General features: G+C 39.5%; 1 protein-coding gene across 1 annotated transcript in view; it reads right to left on the reverse strand.

The window, feature by feature from the left end:
* Positions 1 to 26281, reverse strand: part of ryr2b (ryanodine receptor 2b (cardiac)) — a 63933-nt gene that overhangs the window by 25379 nt on the left and 12273 nt on the right. The window contains exons 19-68 of the mRNA XM_051377760.1: positions 25684 to 25876; positions 25266 to 25485; positions 24997 to 25101; positions 24707 to 24810; positions 24419 to 24502; positions 23985 to 24144; positions 23586 to 23733; positions 23124 to 23332; positions 22184 to 22358; positions 21804 to 22012; positions 21441 to 21627; positions 20938 to 21070; positions 20689 to 20803; positions 20221 to 20381; positions 19819 to 19978; positions 19565 to 19651; positions 19071 to 19297; positions 18579 to 18792; positions 17870 to 18469; positions 17531 to 17731; positions 17306 to 17417; positions 17035 to 17178; positions 16258 to 16534; positions 15960 to 16074; positions 15562 to 15694; positions 14978 to 15081; positions 14071 to 14206; positions 12946 to 13132; positions 12277 to 12385; positions 11189 to 11309; positions 10768 to 10937; positions 10022 to 10242; positions 9471 to 9561; positions 9224 to 9364; positions 7713 to 7876; positions 7501 to 7579; positions 7177 to 7266; positions 6669 to 6806; positions 6461 to 6538; positions 5927 to 6002; positions 5683 to 5806; positions 5259 to 5374; positions 4832 to 4908; positions 3636 to 3757; positions 3338 to 3387; positions 2266 to 2326; positions 1568 to 1815; positions 1012 to 1093; positions 487 to 617; positions 44 to 364 (exon numbers count right to left, since the gene is read on the reverse strand). Coding sequence (XP_051233720.1) covers positions 44 to 364; positions 487 to 617; positions 1012 to 1093; positions 1568 to 1815; positions 2266 to 2326; positions 3338 to 3387; positions 3636 to 3757; positions 4832 to 4908; positions 5259 to 5374; positions 5683 to 5806; positions 5927 to 6002; positions 6461 to 6538; positions 6669 to 6806; positions 7177 to 7266; positions 7501 to 7579; positions 7713 to 7876; positions 9224 to 9364; positions 9471 to 9561; positions 10022 to 10242; positions 10768 to 10937; positions 11189 to 11309; positions 12277 to 12385; positions 12946 to 13132; positions 14071 to 14206; positions 14978 to 15081; positions 15562 to 15694; positions 15960 to 16074; positions 16258 to 16534; positions 17035 to 17178; positions 17306 to 17417; positions 17531 to 17731; positions 17870 to 18469; positions 18579 to 18792; positions 19071 to 19297; positions 19565 to 19651; positions 19819 to 19978; positions 20221 to 20381; positions 20689 to 20803; positions 20938 to 21070; positions 21441 to 21627; positions 21804 to 22012; positions 22184 to 22358; positions 23124 to 23332; positions 23586 to 23733; positions 23985 to 24144; positions 24419 to 24502; positions 24707 to 24810; positions 24997 to 25101; positions 25266 to 25485; positions 25684 to 25876 — 7710 coding nt within the window. The remainder of the gene's footprint in view (positions 1 to 43; positions 365 to 486; positions 618 to 1011; positions 1094 to 1567; positions 1816 to 2265; positions 2327 to 3337; positions 3388 to 3635; positions 3758 to 4831; positions 4909 to 5258; positions 5375 to 5682; positions 5807 to 5926; positions 6003 to 6460; positions 6539 to 6668; positions 6807 to 7176; positions 7267 to 7500; positions 7580 to 7712; positions 7877 to 9223; positions 9365 to 9470; positions 9562 to 10021; positions 10243 to 10767; positions 10938 to 11188; positions 11310 to 12276; positions 12386 to 12945; positions 13133 to 14070; positions 14207 to 14977; positions 15082 to 15561; positions 15695 to 15959; positions 16075 to 16257; positions 16535 to 17034; positions 17179 to 17305; positions 17418 to 17530; positions 17732 to 17869; positions 18470 to 18578; positions 18793 to 19070; positions 19298 to 19564; positions 19652 to 19818; positions 19979 to 20220; positions 20382 to 20688; positions 20804 to 20937; positions 21071 to 21440; positions 21628 to 21803; positions 22013 to 22183; positions 22359 to 23123; positions 23333 to 23585; positions 23734 to 23984; positions 24145 to 24418; positions 24503 to 24706; positions 24811 to 24996; positions 25102 to 25265; positions 25486 to 25683; positions 25877 to 26281) is intronic.

A 26281-nucleotide genomic window follows, 5' to 3' on the forward strand; every position in this document is an offset into this window, starting at 1 on the left:
AAGGCATAACTGATGTGGAATTAAGAAATCCACACCACAATACCTGCCAGCTGTTTCATCCAGTCACCCTGGCTAGCGCCCACATGGTGGTGGATGATACAGAGGATGTGGCCAAGTAGGTCACTGGAATGCTGAGGAATGACAGAAGTGCAGATTGGGCTGTCTGTCTGGCCCTCAGGGCCCCAGTACCACCAAAGGGACATGTAGCTGCACAGCATGGGCAAGGTGACCTCCGTGACATGGATGTAGTGGGCCTGGCGAGCTCCAGCACCAGCGCCTGCCAACTCCTCTACTTCCCCCAGAGCCTGTTCCAAAGAAGGCAGGAGAGGACACATGTCCTCTACCTGATCTGGCAACCCCATGTCTAAAAGAAACAATTATCAAAAATAAGGTGGGGAAAACCTGAAGATCTGGGGGTGAAAGTTATTTAAGAAGCCTAAGATGTAACAGACAAAACTGATCAATATCATTATGAATGTTTATTACCTTCTCTCTCAGTAGCACTCATGGTGTTGTAGATGGAGTAAGGGTTGTTTTGGTTTAGGGCTGGCTCCAGGAAGCATACAGGAAATGTCCCAGTCAGGGCTGCCAGACAAGCGCCTGCTGCTGGCCTCTGCCTGAATGAATATGCTGTGTTATGACACAGGCACGGGACTGACTCATGTCCAAATCTTATCCAACTCTTTGTAGTAGGATTATTAACGTAAGTTTACTTGCTAGCTGCTTTCTTTTGTATCTCAGGTTCAAAAATCTCACCTTGGCCTTCATACATTTAATAATAGACTTAATACATGTGTTATACTTGTAAGCCCCAGTAATAATGTGAAATCAATGTGTGCAGACATTTCATGTGTTTTTATGTATGTACAGTATGCACTGCATTTACGTAGCATTTAAATAAGTAAGTTAATAAGTATATATTATAACCACATGTGAAAAAAGTATATATAGACCTTAAATAGAGAAAAAACATGATAAAAAAACATATACATATAGCAATATAGGCAGTACCCCTCCATGTAGATGCCGCTACTGGTGCCAAGAGAGTAAAGGCTGTTGAGGATCCTGTAACAGGACACCTGGATACTCCCCACTGGAAAGACAAGGTGATGCTTAAAGCTGAGATTCTGTAAGGTTTCTTTCTGAAAAAAGCTGACAGCATACAATCACAGAGAAATGGACTAGCAGGGTGGCTGCTGATTAAGGTAATAAATGATTCCTTGAAGGTCAGGATATTAGTGAGGGAGACAATATGCTCCTGCTGCTCTGTGACCATGACTGAGACATTTAATGAGAGCTGGTTTCAAAGATGAGGAAGGTAGGAAGTTGAGGGGATGATGTCCCTGAGTGATTTCAGGGGTGTGGAAACCAGCTGTTCACATAGCTCAGTAGCATACAGAGGGAAATGAATGAGACTACTGAATACATATGGCGGTGGTTTTAATTTTACTATTGTGAGATGATAATAAGAAGGTAAGTTAACAAGTTACATTAGAACAGTGTATTTAAGGGTGTATCGTACAATAACATTATTCCTTCAGAGGGGTCTCATCAAGGTAGCCCTTACCTAGGAAGTCCACTCCATAGTTTTGGATGCCAACATGCTGGAAAAGGGAAGTCAGGGTGGGGAGAAGAATGGAGGTTGTGTAGCTGAGGACTTTGGCCACTCCTCTAGCCTGTTGACTCCTACTCTGAGGCAAACAGACCAAGGTCACAGAAAGGTTTTCCACAGTCGTCTCCAGATCTGCTGCGGCTGCCTCAAAGAATGAATGCAGGGATGATTGGATAGACTCTGGGGCTGACTTCATCAAGGTCCTAGGACCAAGGGATGAGAAAATGTTTTTGTGAAAAGCATTTGTGGAAATACTCAATGTGTAACTGTAGTTAACATTTTATTCTACAAAAATTCATCATGTAAAAGGAACAATTCTAGAAAATTAAAAGGTTATAGGTGCCATGGGCTTTTAGCAAGCTATAATAAAATCATTTAAGTGGGCTAAATCAGTTCCTAATCTATCCACTAGACAAGCCCCAATGACATCAATCTCTGCAGAGCCAAGATTCTACTTCTAGCATCATGCTTCAGAGGCATTGTCCTCAGGGAGTAAAAGTGATATCAGCCACAATTAGATAGCATCAGTGTGTCAGTGGCTCAATTACACCGGCCATCTCATCCTCAGACATGGTGGTGTGACACTGATTTGACCGCAGGCAGAGCGAGAAGATCGATTTAGGCAGAGTGTGACAGTAGTGCCATCTAGCTACCTGGCATCCAGAGCCTGAGCCAAAACATGGAGGCAGCTTGCAACTGAGGCGGCTTCGTTTCCTGGGAAAAAACACACACACACACACACACACACATATTAACCCATGCACAGACAAAGAGATACAACTACAGAACATGCACACAACACACAAGAATAAGATGAATCTCAGACAATCAGACATCTTAGAGAAAGCAGAGACAAAAACGAAGGCTAAACATTAACACATACAGAAACAATCATGAACAACCAAAGAACAAACCAAGGAAGCAACAAACAAAATCCGTGTATCATTCGTTCTTTTCATATTCAATTGAGTTTCCAAAATCAGAAAAATGAAAAAACGGTTTGTTATTTCCTTATTCGTTTATGAATCTTTATGAAACCGTACATTTTTTGTACTTTCGATTTATTGCTCAGATCAAAAATAGGAAATGAAATAACGGGCTACGGATCGATTTTGATTTTGACATTTAATTTTTTCGCTTTGTATGAACCGGAAGTTATTGTCTCGTTAGCTTGATTCACTTCTTCAGTTTAACTAACGTTAGCCTTCAAAACTGAGGATCAATCATGGAGAGTTTCATCTTGTTCAGAGGAACTAAACAGGTGACTGTCAAGGAAGACGACATGACGACGAAAAAATCGGTTCCAGTGCGGCCATGGTGTCGATACGAAATTACTCAAAAAATACAGAGTACAATCACTGCATGATTGAGATTTTTCAGGCTTTGCGAAATTGCGGCAAACTTCCAAGTGCAACACACGAAGAAGACAATAACTTCCGGTTCACACAAATCAGACAAATTAAATATCAAAATCAAAATTGATCTGTGGCCCGTTATTTCATTTCCTATTTTTGATCTGAGCAATAAATCGAAAGTACAAAAAATTAACCGTTATTTGTTTTTTGGTATCAAATTCATAAACAAATACGGAAATAACAAACCGTTTTTTAATTTTCCGATTTTGGAATCTCAATTGAATATGAAAAGAACGAATGATACAAGGATTAAGAGAACACGTGGAACAAATGAATGTCTGAATAAGCTTTATTTCCACACCATCCTTACCAAATAGTGAGATCCTGTGTCTTACTAGAGCTGCAAGCTTACAAAAGAGGCTGGATGTGAGGAGAAAAGACAAGTGAAGTAATGAGGAGAGGAGAGTGGAAAAGTAATTATGGGACACAAAATCAGAAGAATGAGGTTTGTTCTGTTAGAAAAGCCCTGAAATAAAATAAAACTTATTTTGCAGAACTTGTCTGAGGAATTGTCCCATAACAACATGATGTGCAAGAGTGTAAGAACATTTTAAAATGTTGCTAGTTTAATCAACATACAGTGTGTTTTTTTTTTAAGTGACACATACCTTGCAATCATCTCTTTTTCCTTTTTTGAGGCATGGCTTCTATTACCAGTTGAGCAGAGAGAAGTGGACAGGAAATACAAACGGTGGCTCTTCACATATTGTTCCAGAAGAGGAAGAATAACCTATTGAATGGAGTAATAACCAATGGTCACTTTACCTATAAATCAACATGTATTACCCACATTCCCCTTAAAGGTCCAGTGTGTAAGATCTAGGAGGATCTATAGGCAAAAAATGGAATATAATATTCATGGTATGTTTTCATTAGTCTGTAATTACCTGAATACAGTAATTATTATGTTTCCAGTACCTAAGAATGAGCAGTTTTTATCTAGACTCATTCCCTGGTTGTCAAATACAGACACAATGAATGTTCAGTTAATTGCAATCTGCAACTTCATCGCTAGAACATCACATATATTCTGAGCCTGCCTTTCCCAGAACTTCAGTGAAGCTAAATCATACTCAGTGAGAGAAATATTTAATTTACTCATTCATGGCTGCACCATTACTTTAAACAGATCACTCTAGAAGTCTTGCTTTTCAATTATTTTAGTTAAACAGATTTTCCCATAATTCAGCCAATTTAAATGTGTCTTGCAATTGACTAGAATTTCAAAACAGTTCTCAGGTCTGAGCAGTGCCTGCCTGTTTAACATGAGTTCATAATGAGGGACCCACCAATGACCTGAGGGGGAAAGAGGTTAAACATTTTGCACTTGATTAGCTCTTTTTAAGAAGCACTGGCAATTCACAGCCAGCCAGCCGGACAGAGACATGCGTGGTTGTGTGAGTGTGCAGTTGTGTGGGTGGTGCGTGGTGTAGAGATGTGAGGCATGACTGTTCACAGCCTTGGCTGACTGGGTCTGACTCAGGGGGTCCCGTCAATGAAAAATAAACCCTTTTCATTCGCTGCCTCCTCAGAGGCAGAACTGTGTGGGAAGCTTTAATCAATGTCCTGATGGCAATCGACACACCCACATGGATTTCCAAAATGGTTAAACAAATTACATAGCCACAAAGGGTTTTACTTAGAGGGGTTGCCCCTGGCAACCATCTAACAAAAGTAATTAGATGACATAAATTAAATAAGAAAAAAGACCAAGGAGAGGAAAAATGAAATTGGAAGAGGGCTAAATCAATGTTAGAGATTCCATATCTGACAGTAGATATCAACTGGGTGATCTGAAGCAAACCGTGGGAAAGAAATGAATTGGGTGCTGGTGTGAAGCTCTCTCTCCTTTAGACAGCTGTCCTCTGGCTTGCATCACTTCTGGAAAGAAAAACATAAGAAAAATACTGAATCTTATGCAAACTAAAACTACCATGATATTATAGATATAGATATTTTATTTTTTCCGAAGAAAGGCAGGTTCATATACCCAGACCTGGTCTGAACTATTCTGTGATGTTCAGATCACATCTACCTTGAAGTAGTCTGGCTGAATGTAGACTCAGGAGACCGTTGTTCATTATTTAATAAATGAGGCCCAGTGATATGTTCAAAATCTTACAGTATCTGGTACTTTTGAGATGTATAATGTCAAAGTCATTTTATGTGTTTTATTTTCTATCCCTGATTTTCTTCTTTGGTCTTTACATTCAAGAACACTATAATGTTACCCAGCTCCAACATGTGCTCTTGGGCATCCTCAGTGTGAGACAGCAGTCGCTGAAGAAGAGTGTAGCCAAAGCAGTTGGCTATGGCTGGAAAGTCCATCTCCACTGTCTTCCGATCCCTGTAGATGGAGTGTGAAATCAAACACGGCAAATAAAATACCACTACTTGAAAAGACAGTGAGCTTTAACCTTAAATACTGTATAATCTCAACTATGGATTTGATTTTCTGAATTTTATTGCAAGTGGGAAGATAAAAAGGAACTGCAATCATCTCATTCACTGGTTGTGCTGTATAGACTAGGGTCTGACTGTTGTGATGCCTGCTAAACAACATTAAAAGAGCAGTACCACTGTGACATGAACATGGAACAACTCAACTGCTACCCACCTCGTACATACTGTATCATAAGGTCATTTTGTACTTACCTCCACACAGTGTAGCCATTGAGCTGCAGGAACTTGAGGACATCCTGGGCCCTTTCTCTGAATTTGGTCTTCTCCTTGGCAGTCAGGGTATCATAGGGTACAAGCATTGAATGGCCACCCCCTCCTGAGAACAGAATTGGGTCAAAAGTATTGCAGTTTTGTTAGCTGTTCTGTGCTCCCCGCAAAGAGAGGAGAGGGCTTGAAGAAAAATAATAGAATAGTTGTTGACACCATGGTATAGTACCTTTACTCTCAAGTTCTAATTTCTTCCTCTTAGCCCAGGCATTGTGGTAGTTTTCAGCCAACTGTTCAGCCATTGCCTATAGAGACGAAAAAAGAAAATTAAACAAAAGCGTAAACTCTATTTTCCACTATCTGGCACATGACTTTAGCAGACGTGAGATTCAAATGGACCACAAGAGCCCAGACCCATTTCTCCAACAGGGAAACTACTTTTCTCACGGGAAAGAATCAAGAAAACTAAGTCCTGTACTCCAACTATGATTACACAACACTCCAAACATGTTACCAATGGCAGATGATTTGAATTTTTAAAGGCACTTCACTTCTCAGTCACTGAAATTTGTGTTGCTGAGTTAGACTGCAAGTGCATTAATTTAAGACACATAGACGCATAATCTGAGAAATACCAATAATAAGGAAATGTTATCTGGATTATTCAGATATGCAATACAAAGTGAATACCATTTGTTTTTATATGTAGAAATTGTTCCTACTTTAATGGTTTGTAAAGAAAAAAAACAAATAAATTACTCACACACTGGTCCCATGATAAGGTGATGCTACTCATGTCCATAGGTTTGGGGCTAAATGTTGATGCTCCTTCAAAAGACAGCTATGACATACAAAAAAAGGCTGATTACTCATTTAAAAAAAACAAGTAACATACCGTAATGGAGAAGTCTAGTTGTGAATGAGATACTTGTACAGTGTATAAGTGAAAGTGGCCTACGGAGTACACATACCTGTCCAGACTGAGAGACTCTGCGTGTGCAGGTATGTGTGCCAAATGCGTCTCCTTCTTTGGTCCTCTCTATGGTCCATCCAAAGGCCAGCATACTTTTTATTGTCTCTTTAATGGCCCAGCGGTATGCCTCCTTCTCCTGGAAAACTCAGAAATACATAACCCCTCATGTAGAACTGAAATTAGTAGGCCCTCAAAGGATAGCAGATATCAGCATTTTTGATATTTCAACTTTAAAAGAAGTGTATTGTCCACTCCATACACCAAGGACTATGAACCGAGGCATTTTAATCTCTTACGTACACAACATTTGGTATGCAAGTGCCTCTGGGATCTGTCAGTTCACTGCTTTCTTCATTGACACACACACACACACACACACACACACACACACACACACACACACACACACACACACACACACACACACACACACACACACACACACACACACACACACACACACACACACACACACACACACACTAAAAACTGACTTCTTAGTCTACCTTCTCAGCCAGAGCCCTGTATGGCTTGAGGAGAGGGTGAACCTTGGCGTTCTCACACAGCTGCTCCCCATGAACCCAGCCATTGGCAAACTATCAGAGATAACACACATATTCAGTAAAAATCAGACATTAGAAAATATGCAGACATCAACATATTAGATCAACCACACTACACAGACAGATGTTCTGACACTGTCAAGCAGAAAAATGATCTTAGGAATGTATTTTTAAGTTTTTCAGTCTTGACCAGGATACCATACATCAACTCTACTGTGTCAACTTTAACAGGCCTAGAGATTTGAGGAATAATTATTGTGATATTACCTTGTCCAGTGACCACTTCTCATGAGTATGCTCTGCATACTTGTTCACTACAAACTCCAGTCTCTCTGGCACTGACACGCTAGTACAAGGAAAGATATAATACATTATTTAGTTCTGTTGCACAGTTAACAGAAGAGGAACAGGTCATCTTCAGGATATTCAGAATGTGCTATTTTTTTTTCCACAATCAATATCCTTGGTGAGTATCTTACTTGGATGTATCTATAGGGTGGGGATCAAAGTGTCCTTCTGTGTCCATTGAGGCTTTACTCTCTGTATGGGACATGCAGCTTGTGTCCACGTGGTCAGGGGGCAGGGCCTTGGCCACAGCAGCCAGGCACTGGACACACAGCCTAAATAACTGAGGCTCATAGGGCTGTAGAGTTGAGGAGAGAGAGAGAGCGAGAGAGCGCGCGAGAGAGAGAGAGAGGGGTATTGGTAACATATTGTGAGAGGAAGCGAGGTAGTAAATAGACAGTGTGGGATATGATAAGACAGGCTAAGGGATATCTGGGCAATAAAATAGGGCAAATATACTGGGATAAAATATAGAGAGAACAAAGATTGTAATTATTGATTTCAAAGATCTGGTTTTGGGTGCTTCACAACAGTAACGTGTTACTGTCCACATGTGTCTGACCTTTACAAACTTGTACCACTCAGCTGAGAGAAACAGCTTATATAATACTAATTTAATAACACATTGGATATAAATATTTTGGATAAAAATATAAAGAAATACCCTTGTTGCAGAAATACCTCTCCTAAATAAAGTCTTGTGCATACATATGGACATGTATAAACAATGCTAGAAACCTAGTTAAATGGTCAAGAAATCCCATTTCTCCAAATGAAATCCAGCTGTGAATCCCTTGATAATAAATAAAAGTATCTCATTTACATTTACAATAATGATTAATATTCTCCTTGTTGACTATTGGCAAATAAGATGGCATTCTCCGATTTCAGTGGCCGATGTTTATCTGTTATGTTGCATCAGTTTTGCTCTCCAACTTGGATGAAATAATCACCTCCATTTTACAGCACATGAAAATGCTCCATGCACCAGTACTGAGGGTAGTGGCTGTTCAGCGAATAAATAACAAAAAAAACATTGGTATTGGCATCTGCTATTGGCCAAATTGTTATTTCAAACATTCATATCAACTCACAATTTCTCAATAGGTGCATCCCTACTCAAGGAGTTAGACAATTCTTCACAATGCTGACTGGGTGCTTGGGTTTTGAGGCTGTTTGATGTGGGCCACAAGCGTGACTGCAAAAACCTTTTGAACTTAGTTCAATGATGTTTTCATGTTCCTTATCAGTCAGGTAAGTGTCATAAATATGCTGTTGCATGCTTACAGATTTAAATTGAAAAGAAAATATTCAGTTATTGCACATGTCTCACATTTCAAACAACTCCTACTAAGATATAAAAAATGAACTCTCAATCTCAAGTGTGTTGTATCCTCCTCCACTCAGGTTTTCTAGAAGTACGCTAAAGGAGAAAATCAAATACACATTTTTTTGTTTCTCCTGAAATAGACTTTGAGGAGGATGGAAAAAGAAGAGGCGATCAATCAATGGTAGGATTACACTGTCAAAAAATGAAATTTATAGATTTTCTGCAACTTTTTGGGGGCGCCAGAAAGATATTATTGTAATTTTAAATCATTTCAATGTGAACTTAAGATTGACACAGGTATTCAATATGGTTTACCTTGTTTGCCAAGGCCTTAAACACGCCCCAGAACAACTTTCTAGACAGGTGGAGCTCCTCTTCAGAGGCCAAACCCTGGTCACTCTGTCCTCCAGTTAGCGAGTAGTACTTCCACCACTGCTCGTAGTGACTGGTCAAGAGCTGGCAGATTAAAGTATTCACCACAGTCAATAAAATTAACAATTTTACCTTGGTTTACAAATATATTTTCACATATATTGGAGTAAATGGCAATTTCTGCATCCACCTTTAGTGGCATCTTGCTGTGGTCTGTGAGATGGGGAACATCAAAGACAAGATGTCGAAGAAGCGGCTGCATCATAGATGGTTGAAGTTTACTGAGCCCACCAATGAGTGCAGAATTAGTCACATGAGCAGATACACACCACCAACACACACACACGATGAATGATGTTTTGACTGATTTTCATTTCTCAGAAGAATGACACACGTAATTGAGAAAATGCCATGGGCAAGATGTTAATTCATTTAACATTCTGATTGAATTTGGTAAATTATATCCGAGTTGGGCAAAAACAGGCTTTATAGTGATTCATTAAATTTAATTAGCAGGAATAAGATTGCACTCATGTGTCATTAGTTAACAATGATGTGTTGCTGTTTGCCACTTCTCTTCTCAACATGTGATTTGGTCAAACAGCAATAGTACAATAAGGTTGTACCATAACATGTTATCTATCAGCATCAGAAAAATCAATCCTTATCTACAGACAACAACTATTTCCAATAATAACCAGGTAGAGACAGAACCCTATCTCTAAAAACTAAAAACTGTACCTGCACACAGCCAACAAACAGTCTTCAATGGTGTCTCTCTGAGCCTTGGTCAAGCTATGAGCCCTGGAGAGGCTGTAGACTGCCTGAATTAGAGAATCCACCAGCAAGGCATGGTCCTCTAAAGCACAGAAGAGAGCTGAACATCTGGTGAGCAGGGGAAGCACAGTTGTACACAAGTATCTATTGAGGGCCAGGGCCATATCAGTGGATCCTAAGTCAGACTGCAAAAAAAAAAAGAGAAGATACACTTACAGCGAGTCCAATTTATTAAGTGGACCTAAACAGACAAGATGAATATATAAAGGGTATAAAGTGCATATAAAGAAAATTGAGAAAATGTAATTACTTTTTATATTTATGAGCAGATCATAAGTCTGACAAACAAACATTGAAACTGAAAAGCCTTCCTTTATTAGGGGTGATGCATACTTTAATGTTTCATGGAAAACAAAACACTGTTTATTAGAAGACATCTTAGTAAATTGGACAAATAATTCTTAAGCAAATTGAGACAACCAAGTCTTAGGTAAGTCAGTGTAGTTCACTCAAATCATGTTAAACTACATTTTTCCACAATCACAGTAATGTTATGATATAGTACAGCCAATGCTAGCGATGGGTGTGGGGGGGATTTTTCATTTGTGACGTAGCGGAGCTTGAACGAATATAAAGGTCACTCCTACAATGTTACACTGGATCTATCAAGCAGGTGAACAGGCCAACAAAATTCAACTTTCTCTGCTCACAGTGTCAAGAGAGATGGCTGCCTGAAGATCAGGCAGAAAGCCAACTTCTAGTAGGTGGAGAAGAAAACTATGGTTCTCAATGCCATAAACCCGGTCTAGGAACAGGACCATAGCTGCCTTGTGGTCTGGGCAGAACACTGTGGATAGGTCAGGCTCAACCACCAGACCATCTGGACAAACAAATGAAAAGTAAAGATTAGATGTTGTGACCAAAGGCCATACTGACAATGTATATTGTGCTTTTATCTTTGCTGTGTGCCAATCCCTATCTGTGTGTCGCTGTGGATGCCTTGTACAGACTCCATAATTGTGACATCACAGAAGAAGTCACAATTTCAAAGACAGCCATAAGTTTCTGTCCAGTGGCTTACTGCAAGTTGAATCTGTAGAAATGTAAGATTGGCTGATAGGCTCATCTGACCTGTAGACACTGAAGGGATTTGAAGGGAGATGCTGATGACTCCCTCAAGATCCTGAATGGGGATGAGCGACCTCAGAATGGCTCTGATGCGGATTGCCTCTCCTTTGCCTCCTTGAATCAACTGGACAAAAAAATTCAGAACAAAACATTGTTATTGGCCTATCATTTATATCTTACATGGGATTAGTGATGGGCATATTATACGTAATGCTACAGTAAACAATACAATTGTCAGACTTATTGTAACAGACATATATTGGGTTATATCTTCAGTGTAACAATGTGCACTGATTCTATAAAATATTAGGGACGTGCTCCACATATTTAGTTGCAGCCCATTTTGAAATCAAAATGTAATTTGTGTCAATGAATTTTGATTTGTTTTCTAAAACATTGTTTAACTGTTGCTGATTTGTTTCCTGCAATTGTTTTCCTGTAGTTCTGTTGATTTGTCTTCTTTTTACAATTTTAATAGCCTTATTATCTTTCAATGCATTTGTACTGTAAAGCATTTTAACTGCCTTTGTGTTTGAACCATCCAACACAAAACACTGCCTTGTCTTGTTTTGAATTTGCACTTCAATGCCACTGTCAAAAAATGCATTCTTTCAAAAATACATTTTTATCAGCGCTTATGCTGACAATCAGGTATACATGCAAGGTTTTGCATCTGAGAAACTCACAAACTGACAGACTCAAACCAATTACTCTATTAATATCCAGTAAATAATGCAAGGTTAGGAGTTTTGATCGACATCACAGGCCACTAGTAAAATTGGATGACAAAATATATAACACTACGTTTCAAATATTCTATACATACATATTAATACAGTATGGTAGAAGTAGAAAAGTCTCAGTTTCATGGAGTTTAATCCGATGAATACTGTGGTCAGTTTTATGTCTAGACATACAGCATGTTGGCCAGGCCATTATGTGTAAAGGTAAAAGCAATAAACTGACTTTATTTCTCATTCTGACTCATTCATTAAAAAGCAGTTTGCAGACTTTCTCCATTCGGCTTTATTGTTTGAGGCATCAGTGGATATTGATGCGGAGGGGCTGTTGAATGCTGGGAAAACACTCACATGCATCTCTGGAGCACAGCGGCCCAGCAAGTCGATAAGGGCTGAGTAGAAGGTCATGATGGCGTGCCCCATGTGAATGAGGTCATCGTCATTGTCCTGGACAACATCTCTGTTAAAAGGAAAAAAAGATAATGGTTAAAAGTTTGTCAAACTAAAATAAATGAAGGATATTGTCTTCCAGCCAAGAAATGTTCCTGAAGGCCTGTGAGAAAATTACATCTGACACTTATTATGATGAGGCATAATAAAACGTACTTACTACATTAAGTTACTTTCCTTTATTAATATATAATATCAATTAATTTAACGAATTGTATATAGGCATGGATATTTTGATAGTATATTTGATAAATCTTTATCAATGCTGTTTACAGAAAAATGTACAAATATGTGATGCACTTAAATGATTTAATTATTTGCAATCTTGCAATCTATTGTCTCAACTACCCTTAACTACTGCATAGTTCAAAACCAGTACAGTACAGTATCCATCAGACAGCTTTTCATGCAAAGGGATTTGTGTGTGTACTATATTTAACCAATTACTGAACTACAGAATCAAAGCATCAGATGGGTAACATTCGATTTAGTTCTTAAGATACTAAATTACATGCCAGCACATACATGCACAAACACAAAAAAACCACTCACTCAACAGCTAATACTGACAGTGTTCTGTTGGACTGGTATGAGGTGCATGGTCCGTCCATAGAAGGGTCCTCTGAGATCCTGATGGCTTCCACCATGGCTGCTAGGAGACCATTTCCCCCATCACCTCGCAGGGCAGGCCCAAAACACTCAGGCCGACGAATCAGCAACCTCAATACTACATAAGCATTCTCCTCTACACTCTCACCTGTGGTCAAGGAACACACACGTACAGACCAACCATGATCAGCGCCATAACCATAACATGACACCTGTTATGATCATGAAGAAGTCTTTATGAATGGCAATAACCAAGACAACATCTCAAACAATGTCCACTTTGCATTAAAAATTACCAAATGGCACTTAATAACAGCAGTCCTTCATGCTCATGACAGGTGCCATGTTGTGGTGATGATGGTCTCATGTCAGTCTTACGCACACAATTTCAAAGCTACCCAGAAAATTAATAAACTGAAAAACCCACCAAGACAACCAATAGAATAATGATTGACTGTATATAAAATAAGTACAGCTGAAATCACTAAGAGGCACACACCATGGAAAGCCAATGCCATTTGACTGAACTGTCAACACCCTCAAGGACAATTTGAACCGATCCCTTCTGGGCACGGCTTCAGAGTAAGAAAAATCAATAGTAGAAGAACCAGAGAGGTAATTACCTCTATTGCAAATAGCTTACTTAATTGGGAGCATGAAATGATGCAGCCTCTTGGTGCCTTTTTAACTTTGTATTATGCTCTTACTATTCTAGCACTGTAGCAAATATCTAAGAACAGTTTTTTTTTACAGAGAACTACAGGCAATACATGCAAAGAAGTGAAGTTATAGACATAATACAAATAATAAAATGATACAGTTAAATAATTCAAATGTATTGTTCAAAAGTAAAGGCTGCCAAAAATAAAGACACACATAAAGACAAATGGCCAAACAAAATAATCAAGTCAAGCAGATTTCTGCAATGCATTTTGAATGACATAAACTGAATAGAATCATGAGAATAACATGCAAGAAATGATAAGCAGAATTATTGCAAACAAGCATTTAACACTAGTGTTTCGATATTTTGCCATTTAAGCTATCACAGTGCACACACTTCCATTGGTAGAACTAACAGGTTACCATTGCAGAAGACAGCAAAACGTAGAAAATCCAGGTAACGCTCGCCCTCCACGGGGTTCCATCCAATATCAGGATAGCCTTTAGCCACTAGCATTGAACAGCTCTGGAGACCACAGCCAGCAAGGTACTGAACAACCTGATAGTTTCACAGATAGTGGGTTATTGCAGCTACTGTACAAAATATGGGATACAGCAAAGAAAAGTGCTTTTTTCCTCAGGTTGAATCTTTATGCCTTTCTAGAAACTGAACAAATAAATATATGCCCTCATTTGATTTTAAGTAACTAGTCATGCAAGTGAGGGAAGATATATGCAGTGTGTTGCTCAATATACTGTTCATCAAATACTAAAACTACACACTGCTGCTTGTCACCTACGTCCTGACAGATATTTTTCAAATATACAGTATTTTTGACACAAATAACACCATTCAAATGTGTGCATACTGCTTTCTCCAAGGTTCATAGTCAACAGAGATGTTCCAATATAATTATTTCCTTCCCAGTACCAATTCTGGTAAAAACAGAATATTGCATGTCGGCTAATACCTTGTTGTATGGCCTGGCTCAGGTTAAACCCTCTGACCAGAATCGGAGTCAGAGTAGGGAAAAAGCAGGGTCCCATTTTGGGGCTAATAAAATATGTGTTATTGGAATAGTGGTATCCAACAGTCAACTACTTTCTTCTCAGCAGGAGGGTGGTGTAAACAAATAAAGCACTATATACAGAGAAAACTAAATGCCACCTAAACACACAAATATAAATAACAGAGATGAGTGAAACTGCAAAATAACATGGAAAGGCAGAGCATGTTCATTTTAGAGCAGAGCGCTTATCCATGTGTACATGACATAATGGAGACTATTAACAGCAGTCCTGCAGAGGAGGGCACAGAATATGAACTCACCTTCTCTAGGTCAGGTTCCCTCAGCGCTAAGGCCAGTTCGTTATTATCCATAACAGAGGCTGCTGCCACATCCAGAGGAGTGGCCCCACGCATGGACGGTGAAGCTAAGGGACAAATACATAAAACTATCTGAACACCAAATCATAACCTAAATATAATATCAGGATATTTCTTAACATGGAGACAAAATCCTACCACCTTCACAAGGTTATTTGAGCTGTAAAAGTAAATTCTAGACTCCAGGGGAGAGTCAAACAAGAACTGTTTTCTCATTTTATTTCTTATAGACAAGAGGGTTGGACATATTGACACACACACTGTATGTATGTGTAATTCAGTCCTGCAATCAATAGTAAACTACCTTTTTACATGTTTAAAATCCAAAGTCTTTCTTGCAACAGCACTACAAATTGTCCTTAAAAATTGCCAGAAAGTTGAATTAATACCTCTCTCAAAAAGCTGACAGTTATAGATAAATCAGGTTCTGTAGGGTAATGGAGGGTTCTTGTATTGCAATGCATTACAGATAATTCTATAGGAGTTTCTGTTACTTTGCACATCAGGGACACAGGAAAAAGCTTTACCAAGTCCAACACTGCTGTTTTCCAGCAGGTAGCTGAGATGGTCAAAAAGGGCTCCCTGATTGTGACGGCTGATGCGACAAAAATAACACAGGAATCTACAGCAGCTGGCCACCATCTTGGGAAAAGTAATCTCCTAACAAAAGAAAATGAATACATGGCTCTAAAGAAAATCAAAATGCAAGGAGGTAGAAAAACTGTAATACAAGGAGTATTGCCATATTAATGATGCACATCAGCTAGAACACGATTTTACCTTTGGCTTTTTTAACCTTTTATCCTTAGAATATGGTCTATAGATTATCAGAACTGTTCATGTAACAAACTAATGAAAAGACCAGCTTCATTGATTTCACACATTTTATCCATATTATCACTATACATTTTAATTCATCTCTCACCTTTGATTCCCCCTCTCCGAGAACATTGACCATCACCTCCATCACAGTCTCATGCATCCCCAATGCCCTCATTAGGTTGGGGTGCTGGTAGAAAACTTTATTATTCATGATGTCTCTGTACATAAAACGGAGCACACAAATAAATGACAAAAAAGTGCAAGAATGCTTTCCACGCCCCAGAGGATATCATGATACATATGTGTTAGAAATGAATCAATACAAATTATTACACAAGATCACAATAATCAAGAGGTGTGAAAAGAAGCAAACCCATGTTGCATTGCAAATGTCCCCATACCCTAGTTTGCTGATCATCAACCTCTCCTCTTCTTTCCCCATGCGGACACTGAGGAGGGAGCGGATTTGGCTCAGGGAGGACAGGAGAGCCATGGTGTCCTCTACAGAAGCCTGGCTAATGGTGTAGGTTCTGCAGAGGGGTCCTGCCATTTGGCCCCCAAGGCCCTGATACTGGCAGTGTAGCAATGAGAAGATAGCCCTAACCAGTTCAGGGTCCTCCATCTCAGTCTCTTGAGCCCAATGCACCATTGTCTCAGAGATCAGCTTTTTTAGGGACTCTGAAGAAGTACCAGCAGGAGAAAGGTTGTAGTAAAAGTAGAAAAGTGGAAACCTATTACCCTTGTATTTAAAAAAAAATAAATAAATAACACAGGCTGCTGTACCATCAGCCATTGATTTGAGAATGTGCAGTATGACAAGACAGTGGATAGATCATGTTATTACACTAAAGTTACATTTTTGGGTAGTTGTAAGACACAAAGAATTTGTTGAAACTACTAACCTACATAAAGTCACTAACTGAATTCAACATAACATAGTGATGGAAGGTTAATATTTGATATTTTCATTCACATATCCAATTTACCACAACTCCTCATTTATTACCACCCAGCTATGTTTCTATATAATAGCCTGAACCAAAAATTGTTGCATGATCAATTGTACAGGAAAATGATGGCATGTAAAAGTGATAAAATGCAAATGTTTTGGAGAATGTAGTATCCAAAATGTACAAAGTGAGACAAAGAAAGGGCTTTAACAACATGGATGTGCTTACTGGCACTCTGCAGTCTACTCTCCTCCACTTCTATGGGTCTCTTCTTCTTCAGTCCAATGACTCTTGCTACTACACTGAGAAGTCGATCTTTTACAGACAACTCAGCATCCTCTTCATCCTCTGTGTCACTGTCCAATTCAATGCCTGTACAAAAAAAGCCAATAAGATGAGTTTTCTACGGTAAGTGCCTTCTCAGCTTTTTCATAGCTCTGTGGCTTGATGAAGAATAATAATGAATCGTTCATTTATTCATTCATTCATTCATTCTAACCAGAGTGTGTGTTGAGGAGGTGATGGAAGTGTTGCAGGAGCTGTTGGATTTCCATTGGACATGGACAGTTCTCCTGTTGCTCATCTTCTCTAAAGCTCAGCAGCATGTTGATCTAAAGACAAGTCCAAAACCACAGCTCAGTTTTTTACATCTTAATCTTCTAAGCTAATATTAGCAACTACTTATAGGAATAAAACAGCAAAATTTAATTGCAGTTTATTCAACCTGCTCCTCTGGAGGTGATCGGAACTCCTTGGTCTTGCGGGCGGTGAGAGCAGCTGACATGTTGAGTGCTTGCATGACCTGGTTGTAGCGAAAGCGTTGGTTCTCCTGCAGCTGACCCACAAAGTTGTCAGAGAAGGCAACCACAGCTTCTACCCTGTGGCGCATTTGGCAATCACACAGGTAGGACAGCAGATTGCAGAGCTGGAAAAATATATTTATTAAATCTTCCTTTATGATTCATTTTAAACTTCTTACAGGAATATAACAACACAGCATCTGAAGTTAATCCAAAACCAATGTAAGGAGAAGAAAAACAAACAAATGTGGTGGTTCGTTCACCTCAAGTTTGACAGCTTCTGGAAGTTTAATTTGAAGAAGTCCTTGTTTAGAGGTTTCATCTTCTTTTTTGTTGCCCCCTTTCCATTCTTTTTCACCATCTCTAGCTTCTTCTTCATCTTCCTCCTCGGGAGGGTAGAAGACTGACGGCTCTATAAGTCTCAGAACCTTTCCTAAATCCTCATCGCAAAATACCCCCATAACCAGCAGGGTGTAGAACAGTCTAATTAGGGGAACAAGTAGAAGCTCAATGCTGCCTCCTACAGGATCTCTTACACCCTGACTCGCAGCCAATACTCCAGCAGTCAGCATCTCCACAGTCAAGTCCTTCAATATCTCCAGAGGGATTTCTGGGCTCTCTGTGGAGGCCATTTTAACTGCACTATTTCCTTCCATCCCATCACTCCTGACAAAACAAGGAGATGAGAAATGCATCCGTGGTTTAAGGGATGTGCTAAGACTAGTGCTGGGAATACCTTTCCCACCATTAACACCATTAGCAGGGCTGGAAAAAAGGGTGATTTCTCTGGTCTGGTCAGTCATAGGCACAATGTATTCATGGTTCATCATGAGACATGCTGTGGCGTGGCTGCTGAGGTGAACCTAAAGAGTAAGAAGACTCAATTAGTAACTCTCCAAAGACCAAAGTTTCCTCATCCTGTTGTCGATAAATATTACCTAAAGAAAAAAATTAACTCAAGCAAGAAATTACCTGAAAAAGTAGCTGGTAAAATGCAGAGCGGAGAGGGCCAGGGAGGTGGGGATTCTGAATGGCATGAAGGACCTGGGATTGGTCCACATGACTGCAGAGGGCATGGCAAACTCTGGTATTTCCAAGGGTGCACAAAGAGCAGTAGAGGAGGAGAGTGTGGTGGTAAAAGGTCAAGAGGTCATCGAGTTCCGACAGCTCCAAAATGTCAACACACCTACACATATGACAAGACAATTTGTGTTGTTTCTTGGTCAAGATCAAATTAAAGTTCTTGTTGACAACTTGGCACAATGGCAGCACCTAGAATTTGCAACTACAGGGCATTTTTGATGATGTTATACATTAAACAATGGGTGCCTTGTGCTTGCAGATTGCAGGAGAAAAAATGATGTGGGATGACAGCAACATTATAAACAACAAATGCATCACTTTCTGCGCACTTAAATTTAAAACCCCTATTTCAAAAATACATATTTATTCCTGGTCTTTAACCTGTTTTCATCAGGGATCTGAAGGGTCATGACTTGCAGGGGCTCAGAGCATTGGACTCTCCAGCCGTGGTATTCATTTGGCCGATCCACCATCACCTTCAATGCACGTTCTGGTACTCTGGTCCACGAAACCGGGCTAAGATGCTGGACCTGAAACCTTGGAGGACACTGAGGAGCAGCATTCCTTCTTTGACTGCGAAGCAGTCCTGCTGACAGTGGCATAACATTCTGGATCGAGAGGGAAAAAATAGAATAGAATAGAATGGCATAACAGACCACCAAACATTTATAAAGAATACAACAGGTTGGAAAACAGACTGAAAAGGGTCACAGGGCAGAAACTTCTCAACACTGAACTATTCTCTAACTTTCCAAGATGCAACCTAATTAATAACTAATCCTGTCTGATCTGTCAACAACAATTTGTCCAAATTTTTGTCTCTTAAAAACATTCTTCTAATGTATGACAGCATTAATAATCAAAAGTTCCCTTACCTTAATGCGCCCCACTTCAAACTGAAACATGTTGCTGGTGGTGGGCTTGACAAAAACAGCAGGAAACAGCTTTGTACTGGCTTCCACCTGATTTGCAGTGAAACAATACTACATCAGTTTAATAATTCAGTGCTCCCTGTTAAACATCACTCACAAGTTACTCTCCCAAATGCAACACACAAAGCTCAATATGAGGTTAATGTATTACAATTAACAAAAAAATACTGAATAGAGAAGATCCCCATATGACCTACTTGGTAGAAAGTAGCCATCTCCACTCCACTGGAGGTAAAGGTGAGCAGTCCAGTGGCTGTGTCAATTAAACAGCCAATTTCCAACCCTGAACTTCTCCGACTCTGAGACAGGCCTGTTGCTTCTCCAGCACAAAACATGTAACAGTTACACCGCTTCACACTGTGAAAACAGATAGGGCTATAATTAATTGGCAGTTTGCTGATAATTTGTCATGAAAACTCAAAAGAATCACAAGTGAATTTAAGGGACTATGGAATAATTTTTTACAGGAGTTAATTTAGCATTGTTTGATAAGTACAGTAAACTGATTAGTATAAGCACCATCTTTGACTGCAATTAGTATTTAAATTCTAAGTAAAGTCACCCATATAAACAATGAAAGTGTCTTGGTGTATACTGACCTTTCCTGCACTTTGCCACTGTCATCTCCGAGGGTGACAGTCACTGTGTGGACACTGTCCGTGTCAAATGTCACATCAAGTTGATGAAAGTCAGAGGTCACCCAGCCTACCCACACATTGAACGGCTCCTGGCCTGGAAGAACCCTCACAGAGTAATAATACTGAAACAGAGATGTCAGTTGGTGTCTGGTTTTTTTGTTTTTTTATGGCTAGTAATTCTACTAGCAGAAAGCTGAAGCACAATACATGTGCAGAAACCCTACAGTGCAATTTGTTTAATTTTAGTGCAGACTATCTAAATACATTTAGTGTTTTCTATTATTAATAAGGGGCATTATTGAGTATTATAGAAATAATAGAGCAAAATAATTGGTTTTCTTATTAGCACTGATTATGTTTTATGTTCTGTGGTTATCTGGTTATGATGAGATGAGATGAGATGATATGATGAGAAAAGGAAAGCCTTACTCTTGAGCTCTGGATAAGGTGATCATAGTTATCCTTGTCAACTACGACATCTTCTAGAAGTCGTGCAGAGGAGTGGCTGCTGATTAGTCCTGGTTTAGCCTTCTTCAGCATAAACCTTACAGACCAAAAACACAGATACATTTGTACACAGCACAATTCATTTTGCAGATAAATTGTGACTGTGCCGAGACAGTGAGCCTGTTTGCTAGCACATATGTTGCTTTTAACTTTAGTTTCCGTACAACCTACCGTTGTTTCAATCTTGATGTTTTGTCTTGACTATGATCCTTATGGTTGAGCTCATCTCTTGAACCAGCAAAGCCATGGGCTGACTTCCTCAGCACTTCAAAGTCAGAATCCACTTCCTCCTGATCTTTCATTCCTTAAAGGACAAAAGGAATTAATTACAGCAGGGCCCTGGAGAGCTTAAGCAGAACAACTCGTCAAGGTCATAATAGTAGAATATCAATAATCAGGATAGTGAATAATCTGGATAAATGCAAACAACAACTATCAAGATTTCAGTCACTAATTATTGCTCTCAGTTTTTATCTTGTAATAGCTAATAGTTAACATGCTACATAAGGGGTAATGTCATTTGTTGTTTGAACTTATGGCAAACCAAATGAGTCCTTACTGTGGTGCCATGCTATGCTATTCTATGCTAAGCTAAACTAAACTAAGCTAAGCTATTATTTGCTATGCTATGCTAAGCTATGCTAAGCTATGCTATAATATGATATGATATGAACCTGAAGAGAGAGAGTTTGAGGCCACTGGAAGAACGCCCCCGGCAGGGCAAGTGAGGATGGCAGCACATTCGATGGGCATGCTGAGCCGGTAAAAGCCCATCTCACTGCTTCCACTGTGGTGTGCAAACAATCGCTGAGAGACCCTCAGGCTGGATAAGGAATCTGTTGAGCCACTGACTCTAGTGACCTTGAATAAGATTTGGACAAGATTTTTGGGATAAGTGTTGTCAATTAACCAGTGTTACAAGCAACCCTGGGTTGTAGAGAGGCCTGTATCAAAATATTGCACCATGCTACATACATCTGACATATTATCAAAGCTACTAGGTAAAAGAAAGCATGCTATGAGACTGCTAAATTAACCTGTAAATTGTGATCATCAGGCATTATGGAGGTAAATTGAGGCTGTTTCCAACTCATCCACAGGGCTGGGTCTCTGGCCATATTGACAGCAAATGGTTCATATCCCTCCTGTAGGCCACACACAGAAAAGTACTGCAGAGAGTCCACTTGGCGGCCCAGGTTCAGCCTCCCCACCTGGTTCACCCCAACACTGACGACAGGCAAAAGGCCTGGGAAATATGGGGAAAGACAAGATGAATTAAATGTCAGTCTGATAGGTATATTTAAGTCTTAGACATGGGCTAGACTTTTAATAAAATAAAATAAAATGATTATCTTTCAGTTTAATACAGTTTTAAGTCTGTGCAATACACTGTATAAAGTCAAAAACTCTTCCAGACCGTCTTTGATATCAAAGTCCTTGGCAGCCAGCTCTGATCCTCTGTCATTAAACAGCACCTCTCCATTGAGCGTGACCATCATGGTGCTTTCAGCCATGTCCACCAAACAACCCACCACATCGCCTCGCTGCCACGGACGTCCCAGGGGCTCAACGCCCTGATGGTACCACTGAGCCTGAAAGCAACAGGAAGACGAGTACTTAGAAATAAAAGGAGACAAGTGTAAAAACCCTCACATAGGAAAAGAGGTAAAAGAACCCACACAGCGCAGGATGAGATGAGATGCTATCCGGATCGTTAAACTCAGCTCAGCAGATTACAGCTCCACTTTGCTTAGGTCAATGTCCCTTGTGTTACATAGTGGGAAGGATGACAAGGTTTTTTTATGTATTGACTTTAAATAATGTGGAAATAGTGCAGCAGAAACTGTTTGATTGCACCCATTGATTAATCAGGGTCACACATCTTTACTGTAATCGTGAATAGATGTTATTGGTCAAGCACCAACTTGCTTGCATGTACAACTAACTTGTTGAAGTTAGGTATTCTGTTTCAGTTTTTACTTTATATAGTTAATTTCAATACCTCCTTATTAGATGGTTATTTTACAGCTGGAGTATAAAGCCACAGTTCTGTTTCTGTCTACTCTACAAAACATCCTCTGGCAACACTAATAATAACAAAGCCATGATATACCAGTTTGTCAACAAATTTGGACTTAGTTTAAGTCATACTGTCATTCTGTATACTGTAAAAGTAAATCAAGAAATATCTAAGAGCTGTGGGAACACAAAGCCCTGTTTTTTCCACACGCTTGAGTTTTATCATGACAAAAAGAAAAGATTCACATTAGGGATTTAACAAAGTCACACTGGGAGTTGGGCTTATTGTTCACACATTATACTCACGCCATTTTAACTGTCAAATTTTAATATCTCACCTCATATCCATCGAAGACAAATGCCTGGTCATCTGAGCCGAGCTCTTTATCTGGGGTACAGCCTGGTCGGGCCCAGCCCACTCTCATATTCCCTGCTGTCACTATTTCAAATTCAAAGTACCACTTCCCCAGCATTACAGCGTATGATTTATCTGGTCTGAACACTCGGCACTTCTTAGCAGAGATGAGACATGGATTTGATAATGTAGCTGTAAACCCAACAAAAAGAAAAAATAACAACTGATTTGCATTCAAGTCCCACTGAAGAGTGAAGAGAAGAGAATCTTTGCAATACAAAGTTGACAAAGGCAAGTAGTATTAGAAATATTCTGTAAAGTCTGTGCTAGTTAATAACAAAAAGAGTCTCATCTTAATTAAGTTTACATTCATTAGCTCATATTGGTTACAATAAATGAAGTGAAATGAACTGAGCTATAACTGATAAGATCATTTGAGACATACTCCGTTCCTGGTTGAGTGGTTCCAGGCTGTAACCGTAGGCCAGCAGGGTACAGAAAGCCTCTCTGACACTCTCCCTGCCCACTCTCCTACTCTTTTCATCAAGAAGGCTGTAGGGCACGAGGTACGGGCTCCGCTTCGCTTTCACATCCTAAAAATACAGAGGCAAAGACCAAAAATGGGCATCTATATTTTTTAGAGAACAAAATCAGTGTTTGTGTTGCCAGAGCATGTTGTTGCTATGTGCAGTTTCTATGTTATGACTGAAAGACAATGTACAGGGGAATACTTTCATGTACTATATTCTTAATACCATCTGAAAACTTTTTTTGAGGAAGGCTGTGAATATTATTGTTCAAATGTAAATCCTCCTCAGTAGTGCCTGCAACACAGAAGACAAACCTGTTGGGTTCCATAGGTCCATCCCTGTTTGATACGCTCTCTGGCCCATACATTGTGATCATTCTCTGCCAGCAAGTTAACCGCTTCCTCATGGGCAGGGCTCAGCAAAAACTGTCTCAAGTCTACTGGGGCAGGCCTATACTCACTGGGCTGCTCATATCTGGGAAAGGCAATCAAAAATGGATAGGAGTGTGTCAAGATTGCAAATAACCTAAAAAAAATTATGAGTGGTTATGATGTGGTTGTGCTTTTAGAGTATTTATGAATAAGTCATGACGTATTTTGCTTATATAGCTTATGACGCTTGATGAAAAATAAAGACACAAGGCAACTCACATGTGGGGCTACACCAATAGTGACCAAACTATAACCTCCTGAATGTTTCCTTTGTGTAAGGGCTCCAAACAACAACATAATATTAAACTTGTACATACTTGGTGGCTAGTCTCATGTATTTGACTCTCTCCACAGCGTGTTCATCCATCAAACCAATGTGGAAACCAAGGGCGAGGAGAGTCCTCCAGTGGAAAAACAAATATGAAAACTAAGTGAAACATTCACCAATCATAAAAAAAAACCCTAATGACTTATTAGTTTTAAGTGTAAAATTTCTATTGACATACATCTGTATATTTTTTCAAATAAAATTAATCAATTATTGAATAAAAAATAACCAAGTAGCATAAAAGTGTCTATAGTGTGATGCAGACAGTGGCGCTCACCTGAGGGTGTCTTCAGCCATCTGAAGGTTCTGGTTCCTCTCATGCTCTGACAGCTTGGAGAACTCCACGAGACAGGGATCGTGCCTCTTAACTTCATCTCTCACCTGTTTGACAAAAGTTAATGTTTTATGGGGCTGCATGTAAAACTGAAGTGGACCGGTCAGGTTTCAGGTCAAGCTTTAGATGGTACTATCGTCTTAAAGGTCCAGTGTGTAACATTTAGGAGGATCTATTTCTTGTTTCATTTATGCAGTGTAATTAAATTATAGATGTTGTTTGTCTTAACTTACAGGTCCATGTGTCCATCCAAGATCAATCTTGTCCATTGCCCAGAGTTCATGGATGTTTTCAGCCATTTTCTCTCGGATATCTTCAAGTTGTGGGGGCAATACCACCTATGAGAGAAATATGAGCAAAGTCAAAGTAATTCAGCTACATTGATATTGTATATTTCAGGACAAAGAATTAATTCAATATAATAATATATAACATAATCTGAAATCTCTACCTGTAAAATAAAATAAAGAAATAAATCAAATTTGACTATGCTGATTTTTACCTTGCTGGTGTCTACTGGGGCGGGACAAAAGGTCACTGGAGTAGAAGGTACTGAGGGGCCAATGAGCTCTTGTTTCCCTTCTTCATGATTCAATATGTATTTGTGACATGGCTCTACTTTGAGCTTGACTCTCGGGAGCAGAGCCTCAGAGCACGGAACAAAACCTGGTGGGGGCAAGAAGCGAAACTCTCCATGCCTTCCCCCAAACAGAAACCGAACCCTGATTTCCAGAAACAGGACAAGGAAGGTATTTACTATGTTTTATGATCTTTACAGAGAAATTAATAATTGATTTATTTAACTCTACTCGACAGCATACTGAGAACAATACAAGTACTATTGAATAAAGCATTTTATGTCAAAATTAACTTTTGAGCCATGTAGGCCAGTCAAACAAAATCTTATCTCCACTACTGACTTGACTCCAGCAGAGAAGCTGACCACAGGATAAAGAAGTCCAATTGCACTGAAGTTCTCCAACATGCCCTGCACAGGTAGGCCATTGACCCGGAACGAGATGCAGGGTGCACTGAGGTCTAGACAGCAGCTGACCACATCGTCATCTTTCAGCAGGTGAGGGAAGGGAGAGCTCACTCTGCGGCCCACACAGCCTGAGGTTTAGAAGACACATCCATTGTCGGTAGTTTCTTCTCAACTCAAAATGAGACAGCATTTACAGCATTACAAAGACCATACTTTATCAAATGAAATGGATACAACTAAGATAAAATAAAATAAAAATAATGCTTTTGTCCATAATATGTTCACCCTACAAACGAAACACCCGGAGGCCTTCATCATCATCACAGGGGACTTCAACCACGATTCTCTCTCGTCCACATTCCCAACCTTCCACCAGTTTGTTACATGCACCACCAGAGACAATAAGACCTTGGACCTGCTGTATGCAAATGTTCCTGTTTTTTATATCTGTACTTATTTCACTCAAATGCTGCTGTGACAAGTGAATTTCCCCACTGTGGGATTAATAAAGTTATCTATCCATCTATTATTAT

The sequence above is a fragment of the Dicentrarchus labrax genome, unplaced genomic scaffold (genome assembly GCF_905237075.1).
Source record: "Dicentrarchus labrax unplaced genomic scaffold, dlabrax2021, whole genome shotgun sequence".
NCBI lineage: Eukaryota > Metazoa > Chordata > Actinopteri > Moronidae > Dicentrarchus > Dicentrarchus labrax.